At 55.2% G+C, this 14,273-nt stretch overlaps 8 protein-coding genes across 8 annotated transcripts; 4 read left to right on the top strand and 4 right to left on the bottom strand.

Annotated features, from left to right (window-relative positions):
• Positions 1-18: 18 nt before the first annotated feature.
• On the top strand, positions 19-663 carry CGCA056_v010839 (54S ribosomal protein L49; the record flags this gene model as incomplete). The annotated part of the gene is made up of 1 exon (XM_037326086.1): positions 19-663. One exon carries the CDS (start codon positions 19-21, stop codon positions 661-663), a length of 645 nt encoding a protein of 214 aa, XP_037174836.1.
• Positions 664-1,116: 453 nt separating this feature from the next.
• Positions 1,117-3,751, bottom strand: mph1-0 (Serine/threonine-protein kinase mph1; the record flags this gene model as incomplete). The annotated part of the gene is made up of 2 exons (XM_037326085.1): positions 1,117-1,917; positions 1,967-3,751. The coding sequence occupies 2 exons, from the start codon at positions 3,749-3,751 to the stop codon at positions 1,117-1,119; spliced, it is 2,586 nt and encodes an 861-aa protein (XP_037174906.1).
• An 871-nt stretch (positions 3,752-4,622) lies between these two features.
• On the bottom strand, positions 4,623-5,026 carry RLA2 (60S acidic ribosomal protein P2; the record flags this gene model as incomplete). The annotated part of the gene is made up of 2 exons (XM_037326084.1): positions 4,623-4,796; positions 4,868-5,026. The coding sequence occupies 2 exons, from the start codon at positions 5,024-5,026 to the stop codon at positions 4,623-4,625; spliced, it is 333 nt and encodes a 110-aa protein (XP_037174905.1).
• A 938-nt stretch (positions 5,027-5,964) lies between these two features.
• On the top strand, positions 5,965-7,230 carry CGCA056_v010836 (uncharacterized protein; the record flags this gene model as incomplete). Its single annotated transcript, XM_037326083.1, has 1 exon — positions 5,965-7,230. The coding sequence occupies one exon, from the start codon at positions 5,965-5,967 to the stop codon at positions 7,228-7,230; it is 1,266 nt and encodes a 421-aa protein (XP_037174833.1).
• Positions 7,231-8,429: 1,199 nt separating this feature from the next.
• On the bottom strand, positions 8,430-10,354 carry CGCA056_v010835 (uncharacterized protein; the record flags this gene model as incomplete). Its single annotated transcript, XM_037326082.1, has 2 exons — positions 8,430-9,231; positions 9,282-10,354. 2 exons carry the CDS (start codon positions 10,352-10,354, stop codon positions 8,430-8,432), a joined length of 1,875 nt encoding a protein of 624 aa, XP_037174834.1.
• A 764-nt stretch (positions 10,355-11,118) lies between these two features.
• rpc25 (DNA-directed RNA polymerase III subunit rpc8) lies at positions 11,119-11,868 on the top strand (the record flags this gene model as incomplete). Its single annotated transcript, XM_037326081.1, has 4 exons — positions 11,119-11,130; positions 11,184-11,379; positions 11,429-11,579; positions 11,634-11,868. The coding sequence occupies 4 exons, from the start codon at positions 11,119-11,121 to the stop codon at positions 11,866-11,868; spliced, it is 594 nt and encodes a 197-aa protein (XP_037174835.1).
• A 113-nt stretch (positions 11,869-11,981) lies between these two features.
• Positions 11,982-12,885, bottom strand: CGCA056_v010833 (ER membrane protein complex subunit 3; the record flags this gene model as incomplete). The annotated part of the gene is made up of 3 exons (XM_037326080.1): positions 11,982-12,166; positions 12,221-12,777; positions 12,839-12,885. The coding sequence occupies 3 exons, from the start codon at positions 12,883-12,885 to the stop codon at positions 11,982-11,984; spliced, it is 789 nt and encodes a 262-aa protein (XP_037174829.1).
• A 349-nt stretch (positions 12,886-13,234) lies between these two features.
• Positions 13,235-14,030, top strand: SPC2 (Signal peptidase complex subunit SPC2; the record flags this gene model as incomplete). Its single annotated transcript, XM_037326079.1, has 3 exons — positions 13,235-13,274; positions 13,334-13,617; positions 13,695-14,030. The coding sequence occupies 3 exons, from the start codon at positions 13,235-13,237 to the stop codon at positions 14,028-14,030; spliced, it is 660 nt and encodes a 219-aa protein (XP_037174830.1).
• Positions 14,031-14,273: the final 243 nt, after the last annotated feature.

Genomic DNA, 14,273 nt, shown 5'->3' with positions numbered 1-14,273 from the left:
ACGCCGAACATTCTCAAAATGAGTCGATCCCTGTTGCGCTCCGTCTTGGAGCTTAGGACACCCGTCACCCGCCTCCCGCCTACATTCCTCCTCCCGATTCAAGCTAGGAGATTCAACTCTACGGCGCCGATCATCGAGCCCCAGAACACATCCGTCGCCGAAGATGCCCCCGCCGCGGCTGCTCCCTCAGGTGCCGTTGCCGCCGAGCCTTCAATAGCCCAGAAATCCGTTGCGGCGCAAAAGCCAACGATCCCGTCAGGACCCATTTCTGAACAAGTAAAGGCGGTTCTACCATTCCTGGCCGCCCAGCCAAACCACTACATTACCTTCCACATCCACGGACGCCCCTACCTCGTCACGCCAGGCGACAGCGTCCGCCTCCCCTTCAAGATGCCTGGTGTCGTACCCGGCGACGTCCTCCGTCTCAACCGAGCGTCCGTCATCGGTAGCAGAGACTACACCCTCAAGGGCGCGCCATTCATCGACGAGCGGCTTTACGAGTGCAGAGCTGTGGTGACGGGTACTGAAAGTGAGCCCATGCGGTTCAAGGAAAAGACGAAGAGGAGGCAGAGGAAGGTGAAGACGGTCAAGAGCAAGCACCGCTACACGACACTGGCTATTAGCGAGTTGAAGATCAACAGCTCGGAAGAGATTGAGGTATAGGCGGCCCGGGGTTTTCCAAACCGAGAGGTATTGGATTGTTGTTCGAGTACCACGAACGGGTGTATAAAACACAGGGTCGCATGATTCTCTGTACCAATGTCTCCATATCGGGACTGTATCAATAGACAAACAAATTTCACGAGTGAGCGAAGTCGGGCATGGATATGTAATTAAAACGAGTGCCATAAGGCTCAAACTTTAATTTGAAGCGGGCGGGGAGTCCGTCCCTGTCTCGAATGAAGTAATCTGCCGTAACTGGAGGTCGCTGCCTCTGAGGTAATAACGAAAACAAGGTAATGGGATAAACGTGCGGCGCAAACAGCCGAATAAGAATTAAAGCAAGACGCCCCAGAAACTCCAAGCTGTGAATGTTGTCCGTCATCATGATCCAAAGTGAAGTTGCCAAATGACGCCCTTTTCATACAACTTTCCAACATTAACGCCCATACGCTCTCATGATCTATTCGTGGCTTTTCTGACACTGGCCCAGTATGCTGATGGCCAAACCGACATGACCTCGGCCTCGGTCGGCATGCGTTCTCGACATCTCGTGACGACGCTCTGGATGATTCTACCAAGGAGTTCCTCATCGATTGGAAGTGCCTTCTCGCTAAGCTCATTAGGGTAAAGGAAGGGATCGGTCTCGTGGAGGAGTTCCTCGCAGGTCGGCCGCATGTGAACATCGCGGTTCAAGCACCTCCTCAAGGTTCTTATCAATGAGGGGGGTACAGGCATGCCGCCCATCCCCCTTGAAGGGAACTCGATATTGTGGTCCCAGTTGATAATGGCTTGGCATCTTGCCATCTGGTTGGCAATGTGACCAAATGGGGCGATTCCGTAAACAAGCTGGTAGAGAATGCAGCCAAGTGACCAGACATCGCTGGGCTTGCCCACCTTCATCAGCTTGGGTCGACCAGGAACACGCCCACCTCGGGGCGCGTTGAAGTCCAGGAGTGATTCAGGAGACATGTAGTTCGGTGTGCCAACTTGCGTTTCGCGATGCACATTGACGGTTTCGTCTGTCTGAATGGCATTGGCGATGCCGAAGTCGATCAGCTTCAAGCGACCCTTGACGAGGACAAAGTTGGCGGGCTTGAGATCGGAGTGCACGATCTCGCATTGGTGGACTGCTTGAATACATTCAAGCATCTCTTGCCAATAGAAACGGACGAAAACCGGATCGAACTTGGCGGCCTCAGGGTTTTGTCGACTTCGGATGAGGGTGTTGAGATCCAACTCGCCCATTTCCATAAGCTGATGCTAGATTAGTTGTGTTCGCGTAGCACATGACAAGCTCACTCACCAGCGTTAGCACTCTCTTCTCATCATTCATTTCGTAGTCGTATAGATTGATGACTCGGTCGACACCGTTGAGTTTGCGCAGCAAGTCGATCTCGCCTCGATAACCCCTGATTTGGCCTTCATCTGCATTCTCCAGCGAGACTCTCTTCAAAGCAAACATTGCTCCGTTTTCGGCAGTAACGCGGTAGACCTTAGCGCTACCGCCGCGGCCCAAACAGTCGAGCCTTGTATACGACTTCCCATTCACACGGAGGATGTTTCGCTTTTGCCTTCCCTGAGTGGTAGTAGCTGCTCCTGCGGAAGTGGTTGCAGCATCTAGGACAGACATCTTTGGTGGTGGTGGCGGCGCCGGCCTGCGAGGGGTGTTGTTCGCAAGCGAAGACAGTGGTTTCCGGTCAGGAGAAGCAGCAGGTTGTTGGCGGGCTACTTCAGGGTTGGCGGAACGTCTCGGGACCTTCTCTTCCTTCTCACCAAGGAGGCTGACTGCGGGCTTGGAGCTTCTGAGGATTGAAGGAATTTCGTTCTCCTGGTCGTGGGCAGATGGTACCTGAGGTCGAGATGCCGGTAACTTGTAGTGAATCTCCCCCGGCTCTTCTCTCTCCTGGGGTGATTGTCGCGCAGATGCGACAGGCTCTGCGTAAGACGTCGGTCGTCTGTGACCTGGTCTTGAAGGATCGCTCAGAGCCACCGGGCTCCCTGATGCAAGTTGCCTGCCGTTTCCATAAAATGATGAGGCAAGGTCATTGTCGGCCTCACGGCCCTGGCGATCATACTCATTACTTGACATCAAGCCATCGCCCTCAACCTCGCCATTGCCTTCGGCCTCCTCCTCACTCTGACGTCTACGACCACGTCGTGCCGGACCACTGAGGAAGCTTCCTGGAACCTTGCCGACGCGCTTGACACGCATGGAGCCTTGCAGTGCTAGGTTATCCTCCGGCTTGACGTTCCTTCCGACGGTAGAAGGGTGGCGCGAGACACTTCCGGGGTTGATACCAGCAGCATGTCGGCCGGCAGTTACTGGCTCCTCGGAATGCTCCTGCTCGAAATGCGACCCAGACCGGCGCGAATGACCAGTCGAGCTGTTAAGTCGACTTCTGTTGCCCGATGAGCCGGCGGCAATGCGGACAACTCGGACTCCTTGAGCAGGAGTGTTGACGTCCTGGGGCGGTTCTGGCTTCTCATCGGAAGACTGTTCACGGCTTTCTGGCCGACTCCTTGAGCGAGGGCGTTGGTTGGTGGATCGCGACAGTGATGTTGATCGTCGCTTCGTGGGTCCCATCTGGCTTAGACTCTTGGGTGTTGTGCTGAGTCTGACGACTCTCTTGCGCACGGGACTTGTCTCGCGGCTTCTCATGGGTGATGAGGGTTTTGATGATCTCGTCTCATGTGCTTGCGCACTTCCGGACCTGAGGGATCTTCTCTCTTCTGTAGCAGATGTCGTCGACGCAGCAAGGTTGCTTGCGCGACGGCGCGTTCGTGGCGGGGATGGTGCACGCTCAGGTTGGGCGGAGCCGCCATCGTTAAGGAGTGCCTTGGTGAGAGCGCTGAGCTTCATGGGGACCGGAATCTCATCGTCGGAGCTATCGTGCATGGCGTACTGTTGCGAATCCGCCTTCCTAGACAGAGCAGGTGCAGCAGCTGTCGCGTGAACAGGGTTTGATTCGGTTCGGCCCAAGTGCGGGCGCGAGGGCAGTCGACGGAGGCCTTGTCTCTGCGAAGGTCGTCGTGACAATCCGGTGCCAGCGGTACCCATCGGGGTGGGCGAAGCTGTCGACATGTCCATTTTTTCCGGTCGAGGTGGTTGGGGGTGGAGGTTTGTTTTGCAGGTGTGAGCAATGTAGGTAATCGAGCAATTCGGCGCGTCCCTTCCACGTCTCGGAGACTGACCACCTGCCGCTGCAAAAGCGATTGTTTCTGTCGAGTAAAGGATGTTTTACGTGTCAATGGTGCCCATGATCCAAAGGATTGAAAATGGAGGAAAGATTAGTTTATGCGGCGCGTCATTAGCATCTTGTAATGCTGGGGGGGATGTGTCGGTTCCTTGTCGAATTCAACGACGTTCCCAGTATTTGGGGCTAACAGGGGTCGGCCAATGAGAGGGCAGGTTCGGCAGACTAAGTTGTCCGGGCAACTGGCTGGCAGAGCTTAGGGTGGGACGCGAGGCAGCACATTCCCCTGTTCGTCGCATGAAATTTGCACATCGCCCTATGCCTGAGGCAGACGCATACCGGAGTGAGCGACGGTGCGAACCGGCATGGCCAAAGCTTCCATTCAAATCGCTTAGACACGTGCGCACTCGAGATCCATTAGACGCCTTACGGACCCAATGCCCCGCATGTAGGAGGATGTGGGTACATGTATTCTTGGTGCAAGACGCCGCGCCTGTACTGCAGGACGGTGGAAGGAGCGCAATGTCCCAAACGGCAACACATGATAGAAATTTCACGATCACGGGGGAGAATTGTTTTCAAAGAAGCAGCGAGCTTTTCAATTGTCCGAAAACAGCCGGTTTCCCTACACAAATGTGCGTCGAAGTCCAACCCAAGAGTTCCCCCATGCGAATGACATGCGAAAATGTCGGCCAGATGTTGCTGCGTGACTTCTTTGATGAGGTCGGGGCACTCGGCCGGTCATCAGCGTCGTGAGAAGGGTATTTAGTCGAAGAGACCGAAGCCCATGTCGTCGTCGGACTCCTCCTTCTCCTCCTCCTTGGGAGCCTCGGCCTCAGCCTCAGCAGCACCGCCAGCAGCGGCACCGCCAGCGGTGGGAGCAGCACCAGCGCCACCAGAGGGGACGGAGGCGAGCTTGGAAGAACCCTCAGAGATCAGCTGTGGGGAAGTCAGCGCGCATGTTCACGGAAAAGAAAGTCAGGCAAGTATCCTGCCGGGAGAAAACTGACCTCATTGATGTCCTTGCCCTCGAGCTCAGAGATGAGCTTGTTGAGGCGCTCGTCATCGGCCTCAATGCCGACGGACTCAAGGACGGCCTTGACGTCCTTGGCAGAGGGGGAGGTGTTGCCACCGAGGCCGAGGAGAAGGTAAGCGGCGAGGTGCTTCATTTTGATTGTGGTATTTCTGGATCAGAGAGGAAGGTCAGCCAAGAGCCCTCAAGATATTCGCAAGCGGCGGAGGATGCGACAGGCATTACCGGCAGTGACAACGTCGGCGAGGGAGTAGTGCAGCGGGGAGTAGGACTCACAGTTTCTTGAAGAGAACACGAGAGGTCAATCAATTTAACCGCAAGTTGGGCGGAGACTGAATCTTCGAGTCCTAAGAGGATAGTTGGCGGTGGTTGTCTCTTCGGAAAGTTGGTTGCGAAAAAAAAGTTTCGCCTTTTGTCACGGCTGTGGGCGAATATTAGACCCTAACAGGCGTTTAGGGCGGGGCCAGCGCCCGATGCTGAGTGGCTGGCCGTCTGTGGCGGGGCAGCTCACCAGCCACCTGCCCGTCAGCTCCCCTGGGAGTCCACCTAAGTGCACGGGACCCTGCCATCTTCCAGTGGGAATCGCGATAAATGACGAGAACCTGGAAGCTCGGCACTCCCGGAACCGGAGCCACTGCACTTCCGAAAGCCTGGAAGTCCAGGCTGGTAATAAGGCAGAGGCACAGTGCTGGAAGTACCACTGATTCCTACCCCCAGGCCAGCAGATATAAACTTGCCAACTCCAACGCCACTTCCTTTTGTTTCCCCCGAAACCCAACTTTCGACTTTCCCGACCATCAGACGCCCGTTGCCTGTCCTCCGCGACCATCGCCTCATTTTTCGCGATTTTTCCACCCGGGACTCCCACGATTTCGGCCGACGTTCAGGCTCGCGTCTCTCCAAGTCTTTGGGGGCACTGGGCTCGCTGAATCGCAGAAAACTTGGGGTTCTCGCACTTTCCATACTGATGACTCAAGCCTCTGCCTAATGCATCCTGACGGCTGCTTCAAGCAATCTAGACCCTTGCTTGACGATACTTGGCTGTAATAGACCGTCAACATGCCGGTAAGTTCAATGAGCACGCGACCTCCTGCGATTTCCGCTTCGCAGAAACTCATTTGGCCGACGAACGCTTACCCCCTCTCCCAGATCGGAGATCTTCTCGCCCAAATAAGTGGCGATAAGTCACAGAGCACCTCTCCGGCGCCGACACGGCCGGCCATCGCTGCCGCCCCGAAACGAAAAGCAGACGATGATTTGCGCAGTACCGTTTCAAATAAGACGCCGCGAACCAGCACCACAGCGCCCAGTTCGTCATCAGCTTCGAAGCCCGCTAGCGCCCCGAGACCCGCTTCGCGACCTGCGGAAAAGGCGACGACCATTACTGGCTTCCGAGGCAGCGCAGCCCGACCCTCAGATCGAACATCATCAACACCCAAACCCCTGGGCAATGGCACATCATCAGCGAAGCCCAGCACCTCCAGTGCGCGACCCCTAAACGGGTCTGGTGCATCGAGGTCCACCTCCACTCTGCCCAGCCGACCATCACCCGCCCCTCCAAAGGATGGTGCAGCCCCGAAAAAGGGGTCTTTTGCTGAGATTTTGGCGCGTGCCAAGAAGGCTCAAGAATCGATGGGCCAAGTCGGAAAAATTCAACACAAGCCTGTTGAGAAGGTTCTCACCAAGAAAGAACGTGAGGATTTGGCGTTACAGGCAAAGAAGGATGCAAAGGCGGCAGCGGCCAAGGGCGGAGCTGCGAGACAACCGTCAAAGTTCCAAGGCACGTCCAGGCCATCCTCAGGTGCCCCGGCACGCAACGGGGCTGGTACAAACGGGTCCTCCAGGAATGGCGCGCCTGACCGAGCAAAGGACCCTCGAGCTGCAGCAAAGGCACGCGCTGCTGAGGAGGAGCAGGAAAAGAAGCTCAAAAAGGCAGCCGTGGCGACCACAGGATACACTGGCACTGCCCGCCCGAGACCCGGTGCAACCTCAACGAAGAAGAAGCCAACTCCCGGCGGTGCCCTCCTCAATAGTCGCCCTGCACCACGCTATGGCGGCTCCGCGAGAAGGTCTCGCTACGAAGACGAGGAAGACGAAGAACTCGACGACTTCATCGAGTATGATGACGAAGAAGACGATGCTGGTCCCCGTTACACCTACGACTCGGACGGCTCTTCAGACATGGAGGCCGGCATGGACGACGTATGGGAGGAAGAGCAGATGGCAGAGCGTGTAGCTCGCAGAGAGGATCTCGAGCAGGAGAAGCTCGAGAAGCGACTTAAGGCTGAGAAGGAAGAGCGTAAGCGCAGGTTCTACGAGCAGCAGCGTGGACGGCGTTAGTCACGAGCCCCGGCGCTTCAGACGGTATCACAGGGGAATAGGAACCTGGGCACTAAGGGCATTTGCACCGGTAGGCGCGGCGCGGCAGCATCACATTAGCGACGGCGTTACTGTATTTGTTTTGTCATCATTGGGTTAGGGAATTACTCACGGCACACACGGCCGACTTCATTTGGCGGTTTTCACCTTACTTTCTTCTTTGGAGAGAAGGGTATAGACATGCCACGCGCGCAAGATGATACCTCAGGGGCCAACAAACATTAGCCTAATATTATTACGTCTGTGCCAGTTACTGGTCAGAACCAAGCTTAAGGTCCCAGGGGGAGGATTGGTGCTGAAATACCTGACAGAATGCCGAGAACTTGGCGGCTCTGTAACAGGAGAGTACCCAGCCAGAATCACGTAATGCGTTTGCCCGTTTGATTGGAAAAGTAGATTGTCTTACGTAGTCAGGTTATTGGGTAGTCAGAAATAACCTATTGTTAAACCACAGGGCCACGTCGTCTTGGTGATATTGCTCAAACGTTATGTAATCCGTATGTCTCAATCTATGGGAGCCCCAATGCCATAATCCACGGGGTATCAAATCTACCCGTTCCATCGCATGATCCCATCCCCCAACGCCAGCTTTCCAATCTTGCCCAAGATTCCACAAGAGACCTGCTGTGAGCCAGCGACCGGGGCTACTAAGCTCCGCTCTTCCGCAATTGATAACTCCGATACGTGATGTTGAACCAGGCTGGCGACGAACGACTACGGCAGTGGGTCATCCGGTCCGCATGTCGTTTGTTGTTACACGCGATCTATGACCGCAAACTTTGCGCCCTGTAAGCCTTTTGGCTAACAAGGGAAGAAAAAATAAAGCCAGAAATGCAACCATCCATGTTGATGGCAAGCAAAGATGGGGAAAGAAGGTATAAGAAGGCGGCAGGAAGAAATTCTGTCACCTGATTTGTGCCTCCTGTTTAACACCCGAGTGGGAAAAGGAACAAACAAATGCAAACGTTGCTGGTGTTGCGGCTGCAAATTGCTTTTCAAGGATAACTTCTCCGCGGAGGCAAGAGACCCTGGAGGAACACTGCCGCCCACCAAACTCTGGCGGACGAGGGACGGGTTCTCTACTGTGACAAGCGGCGCGCAAGTGCTCAGCGTCTTGACCAGGCCCATGTGTCTCAATAGTAGTCAGGAGCTCTGCAATCCTATGGTAGATCTTCCAACTTGAGACCTGAGTTCCCATATCCACTCAGATTCCAGCCTTTGTATCGAACTGTAGAACCGCCGCTGCCAGAGAGTGAGGAGGGAGGAGGATTGTGTGGAGGGAGCCCATTGTGATGCTTCACGGGCGGTGGTGGGAGTGAGGCTGGTGCAGCTGGCAGGCTGCTTTTCTGGCCAACGGGAGCATGATGGCCGTTCGTACCGTTGGATGTGCTCTGCTCGTCATCCTTCATAAGGCCCTTTTCTCGCAGATACTGGATTGACTGGAGAACCGTCAAATCCTCTTGATCCTTGTCGTTGAGGATCAAGCGCTGCTGGATGGTAAGTGCCCCGTTGTTCGCTTCCCGCTCTTTCATGGCCGCCTCTCTGACAGCGGGATCGTGGACGAAACGGCACTTGCCCTTCTTGCCACACGTACCTCCCGTCGAGTAGTACTTGCAGTGTTTCGTAACATCTGCCTTCTTAGCTGGCGGGGGTGGTGGGGGGGCTTGCTGAGCACGACTAGACGCGACTTCTGGCTCGTCGTCTTCAGACTTAATTTCAACAGGGGAGCTGTCTCTCATCTCATCACCCTCGTCCTGCTGTTCACGCTTGCGTTTGATGGACGACTCCACCTTTTCTAGCTGTTTTCTCAGCTTGATAGCGAGGTATTCTTCCTTCTCTAAAGCGGCAGCAAACTTGTGGCTGCTTCCGTGTGCCACCTCGGCAGACTTCTTTGCCTTAACTCGTGCGGCCGTGGGGAAGCGCTTCTTCCGCTCGGCGATATAGGCAGCAACATCAGTGACCCTACGCATTCCATTAGCGGACCATTAGCTTGTTGTTTATTTCCCACTCACTGTAAAGCATCGGCGCCGATCAGCTTGCGAAGAGTCTCCTCTTCCATCTCATCGTCTTCAGAGTCCGAGTCTTGGCCTGGCGTAAGACCCAACGTGTTGGTCTTGCGCTTCTTCTTCTTACCAGAAGCGGCGTTGTTATCATGCTTGTGGAATCCTCCATCTTGACGATTATTATGATGATTTCCTTGCTGGCGGTGACGGCTTCTATCGTTGCCGTGTTGGAAGCCTCCACGGCCTCGCGTGTTGTTCCCGCGGAAGCCACCTCGTCCACGACCGCCATGTCCATCATGCTTGTAGTGTGGCTCGTGTGTTGGGCCGGAAGCATGAGGAGCAGGCGGCGGAGCGTGGTAGGGATACTGGGTAGGAGGCGCGTACGGAACCGGCTGAGCGCGAGGGTCTCCGTACGGTTGACCGTATCCACCATTCACTTGATGCTGGATCCCTTCGTTGCCGTATGCCGCAGGGGCTGGTGTACTCATGTTGGGAGCTCGCGAGCCACCTCGATCGTTGCCGTATCCGCCGCGGCCGCGGCCGCCACTGTAATGGTTCTGATTGTGTTGATCATGACCAGACCATTGTTGGGGGGCACTGTATGGTGCAGGATGTTGGTAAGGTTGCCCATACTGTTGCTGCTGGGGAGGCCCGTATCCTGGCTGATGAGGAGGCGGTTGGGCATGTTGAGGATGGGAGTAAACTTGGGGAGCGTAATTAGGATGGTAGTTGGAGCTGGATAAGGGAGCAGGAGCGTGGGCGCCATGCTGAGGCGTAGGATGGGCGTGATCGTGGTGCCACTGCTGCTGGGGAGGATAACTGCCGCCCGTGGGCTGACCTGCGTACGCAGGGCTGTGTTGGGGATAGGGCTGCTGGCGACCGTACTCGTACTGAGGCTGAGGAGCAGGCGGGTATTCGGGACGACCGCCAGACGTATAACCACCACGGCCACCTCGGCCGGGAGGAGCACCACCTCCTCTAGGGTGTTGTTGATAGGGGCCGCCGTGATGACCGTATCCAGGATGGCTCGCTTGTGCCGCCTGGGGAGGAGGTGGCGGCGGGCCGTAGTTGTAGCCGGACATCTTGGCTCGGCAACGTTGAAGCTCGTGTCTCGAAGGCTCGGCTCGGGTCTTCTCCGTTGTGATATTTACGGGATGTTCGATGATAGAAGGAGCTAGGTCGACCAAGAAACTTGGTGGCGTACCAGATTGCTTCTTTCGAAGGTGAGCGCTTGCGATCGTATCGAACTGCAGGGAGGAAGGGGGCAAAAGGGTGATGAGGTGCAAATCGATCTCAAAGGATGAATCTTTTCTGGAAGCAGGAAGACAACCTCGGAACAAGACACCTCGCAAAGATGAAATGCAAAAAGAAGGAAGAGCGAGGCGGGAGACGCAGCTTGATGCAGACTGCAAGTTCCCTGACGCGAAGCTGCAGCAGAAGGTGGAGCCCAGCAACTTTCTTCCTTTCTGCGGGCAGAGTTCCAGGCTCTGTCCTGGCTCAGGGATGTGGTTTCGGTGGCCGCAATAACTGTTCCAGCGGGTCGACTAACCTTGGGAGTGTCTTATGGCTGCCTTGGGGGCGCTTTGGTCCGCTGAGCCGACCCTTGGCTAGGCCAGAACCAGAGGGCGGTGTGACAGCGGGTGTCTTTTCCAGCCAGGCGCCCCGCGATTTTGCCGATTTTGCGATTTCATAGACGGCCAGCGACTCACCTGAAATTCCTTCCTTGAAAGGCGCTTTAGCTTCTAATTGAGTCCTCTTACGAGACGACGATCTGAGGGTCTCCATCCTTCAATAGTGTCTTTTTAATCGTCCAGAGGCCCTCATCGCCAGCAAATAATTGCCCAACATGTTCATCCTAGTAGGTTTCGATCCTGCAATTTTCACCTGGACGTATCACTAACACGGCCGCAGACCAAAATCGCCGATCTAGTCGAGATCGCACCAGAGGATTTCCGCAAGAAGAGCGGTGCCGCAATTGAGGACAATATCAACGCAAAGTACGCGAACAAGGTTATCCAAAAGATTGGCCTCTGCATATGTCTCTATGACATCCTCTGGACCTCAGAAGGACTCATCGGCCACGGCACCGGCCTCGTCAACGTCAACGGTATGTGAGAAATGTGCTCGGGAAGAGCGCATGCCTAACGTTCTTCTAGTTGAATTTAGAATGATCGTCTTCAGACCGTTCAAGGGCGAGGTCATGATTGGCAGGATCAGGAGTTCTACGCCAGCCGGCATCAACCTGAGAACAGACTTTTTCGACGACATTTTTATCCCCTTCGATGAGCTCCCCGAGGGTGCCGAATAGTGAGTGAAAGTCACTCATGATATCAAAGCCCAGTCTGGACTAACTTGTTCCAGCAACCACTCGGAGCAATTGTGGATCTGGAATATTGAAGGCGACAGACTCTTCTATGACAACCACGAAATGGTCAGATTCCAAGTTATTGACGAGGAGTGGCACGACCAGACGCCTGCGGGGCCAAGTCAAGGAGAGGAGGCCGCCCCGCCAAAGCCACCATACAAGGTGAAGGGCACGATGGCGATGGAAGGTCTCGGCGTGTGTCTCTGGTGGGATGGTCAGGGCAGCGAGTAGTACTTGGGCGGTCCTTGATTATCTCACAGGCGATGCATTGATTATTTTACGGGAAGAAGATAAAGACCTGGAAGGCGCATGGGCGGCACGGATATGTACATTGTTCTACAATTCTATAACTTGATACCCGAGAGCAGTCTTTGCTCCACATCATCCAGAACTGAGTAGTGGTCAACGACGGCAATGTTCTCGGCCTCGCCCTTGAACTGCTTGTCGGGGTCAACACCGGGCCCAAACATCTGGGGGGCGCCCTGGGCACCTCCCATCTGTCCCATTTGCTGGGCCATCTGGCTGGCGGCTGCTTCACGTCAGTACCCCCACTTTTAGGGAGCCCTTATCAAGACTAGCTTACCATTGTCACTTCCCAGAATGAAGTTGAAGACAGATTGTAAACCAAAGATGCAGAGGAAGTACCAGCTGATGCTAGACATCCATCGGGGATCCATGTCCTTGGTCGCGACACCAGCCTGGAGCATGCTCTTGAACTTGATGGTGAGCGGGAACGGCAGCTTCATGATGACGTATCCGCTGAAGAAGGCGTTGATCCAGCTCATGATCAGCGTGTTGGGGATAATCATCGCCATGTTGTTCTTCATCATGCCCATCATGCCGTCCATCGCACCCGGGTCCGTGAGCGGGTTCGCGGGGGGTTGGCCCTTGCGATCGGGGTCCTTGAGGTAAGCACCAGACTCATACGCAGCAACAAGCGTGTCACGGCGCGCCTCGAATGACTTCTTCGACAGGACGTGGTGGTTCGTTCGCACGCCGACGCCATGCATCATGGCGCGTTGCTCGCGGAGAGCAGGCTTGTCGAGCTTCTTGGGCGGGGTGGCGAGCATGACCGAGGCATAGTGTCGCAGAATACCAGTCAAGATCATGACCACGGTAATCGGGAACAAGATCCAGTAGCTATTGCGTTGCTTCGATTAGTCCCTACATGCCGAATGGACAATTGGCGGTAGATACGTACAACAACTGGGGATCCCGATGGATCGTCTGCACCGGAGCCTGGGCCATGGCGGACGTAATTGACTCGGAGCGCCGGGCAGGATGATTCGAAAAGATTGTGATGACGCTTGTCGTTGCAATTACGGCCTGGCGGTTGCGAGCTGGTGGTCGACGTTGCACCCCATCATCTTGGTGGAGAGCTCCTCTCGGAAAAAGAGTTTTGGCGGGGCTCCGAAAGACCACCTTCCACTTTCACTTTTCGACAATGGATTCGCGCAGGGGTCCAAGCTGTCCTAGCTCCGAAAGCCAGGCTGGAGGTTACAAGACATAAAACGAACCCAAATCCCATGCCCGCCATACTACGAAGCAGCGAACACTGGAACCGGATCACTCTACCCCGCGCGCAATTATTACCAAAATGTCGTCTTCAGAAAGAATAACGGTCCACAACTTGGCCGGTACGTTTCTGCCATTTTTCGTGCATCTTTGTCGCATCCGCACTAACAGCTTACCCCAGATCTCAAGAACACCTCGGACGATGCGCTCCCCAACTACCTCAACTCCCTCAAGTTCACCCAGTCCCACACCTTGACCGATGTCCGTCTGGGCCTCGGCTGGGGCGCGTTCCTGATCGCCGCCGCTTGCTTTGGCTGGGATTACAAGTTCGGCTTCGACGCGACCAAGTACTACACTGCGGCCGCCGTGGTCGTCTACTCGATCCTGAACGGCGCTCTGACGCTATGGATCTGGCTCAAGGAGGCGGGCACCGTATACGAGGGCACATCGCCGTCGGGTGAAAAGGTAAGTGCCAGCGTCATCTCCATCTGCAGCGTCGGATCCTTGTCTACGAACCCAATGACTTACACCAGCTGGGACAGATCAACATTGCAACCTCAACAAAGAAGAATGTACCAATTTACAATATGAAGATCACCATCACACCCAAGAACGGCGCAAGCAAGACTCTCGAGCTTGCGAAGCCCTTTAACCAATGGTTCGACTCTCAGGGCCACTTCGTCGCTTCGCCATTCCAGGAGAACCTCGCTACCAACATCCCCACCATTGGCAAGCTTGATCCTAAGCGCGTTCAGTCCACCTCCCAAACCTACTCTGCCGACGTTCTCGACGCTCTGTACGCCGAGAGCACCGCGACGGGTAGCGGAAGCGGCGCCGAGGCAGCGGCCAAAGGATCTAGCAAGCGACGCAAGGCGTAGATAGTCGTTCGGCTCTAGTCAGGGATTCGCTCTACACTTCTTAAATGCTGAATCGTCTTGTAAAGTAACCAAGGGCTTTGAGAGGGGCAAAAAGCATGCGATTTTATTTCCATCGTTCCGCAGCTGTGCAAACAGCGTTGGTTGACCCTGATCTCATTATATCTGGTTCTAATTTAAGTGTGATTTAAGCCCCTGAACGCCTCGCCATGCCGGCATCCCCTCAATGACAATGTCTATATGCAT

Source organism: Colletotrichum aenigma (genome assembly GCF_013390185.1).
Source record: "Colletotrichum aenigma strain Cg56 chromosome Unknown KSG_Cg56_contig07, whole genome shotgun sequence".
Classification (NCBI taxonomy): Eukaryota; Fungi; Ascomycota; class Sordariomycetes; order Glomerellales; family Glomerellaceae; genus Colletotrichum; species Colletotrichum aenigma.
This window is presented reverse-complemented; position numbering and strand designations above follow the sequence as displayed.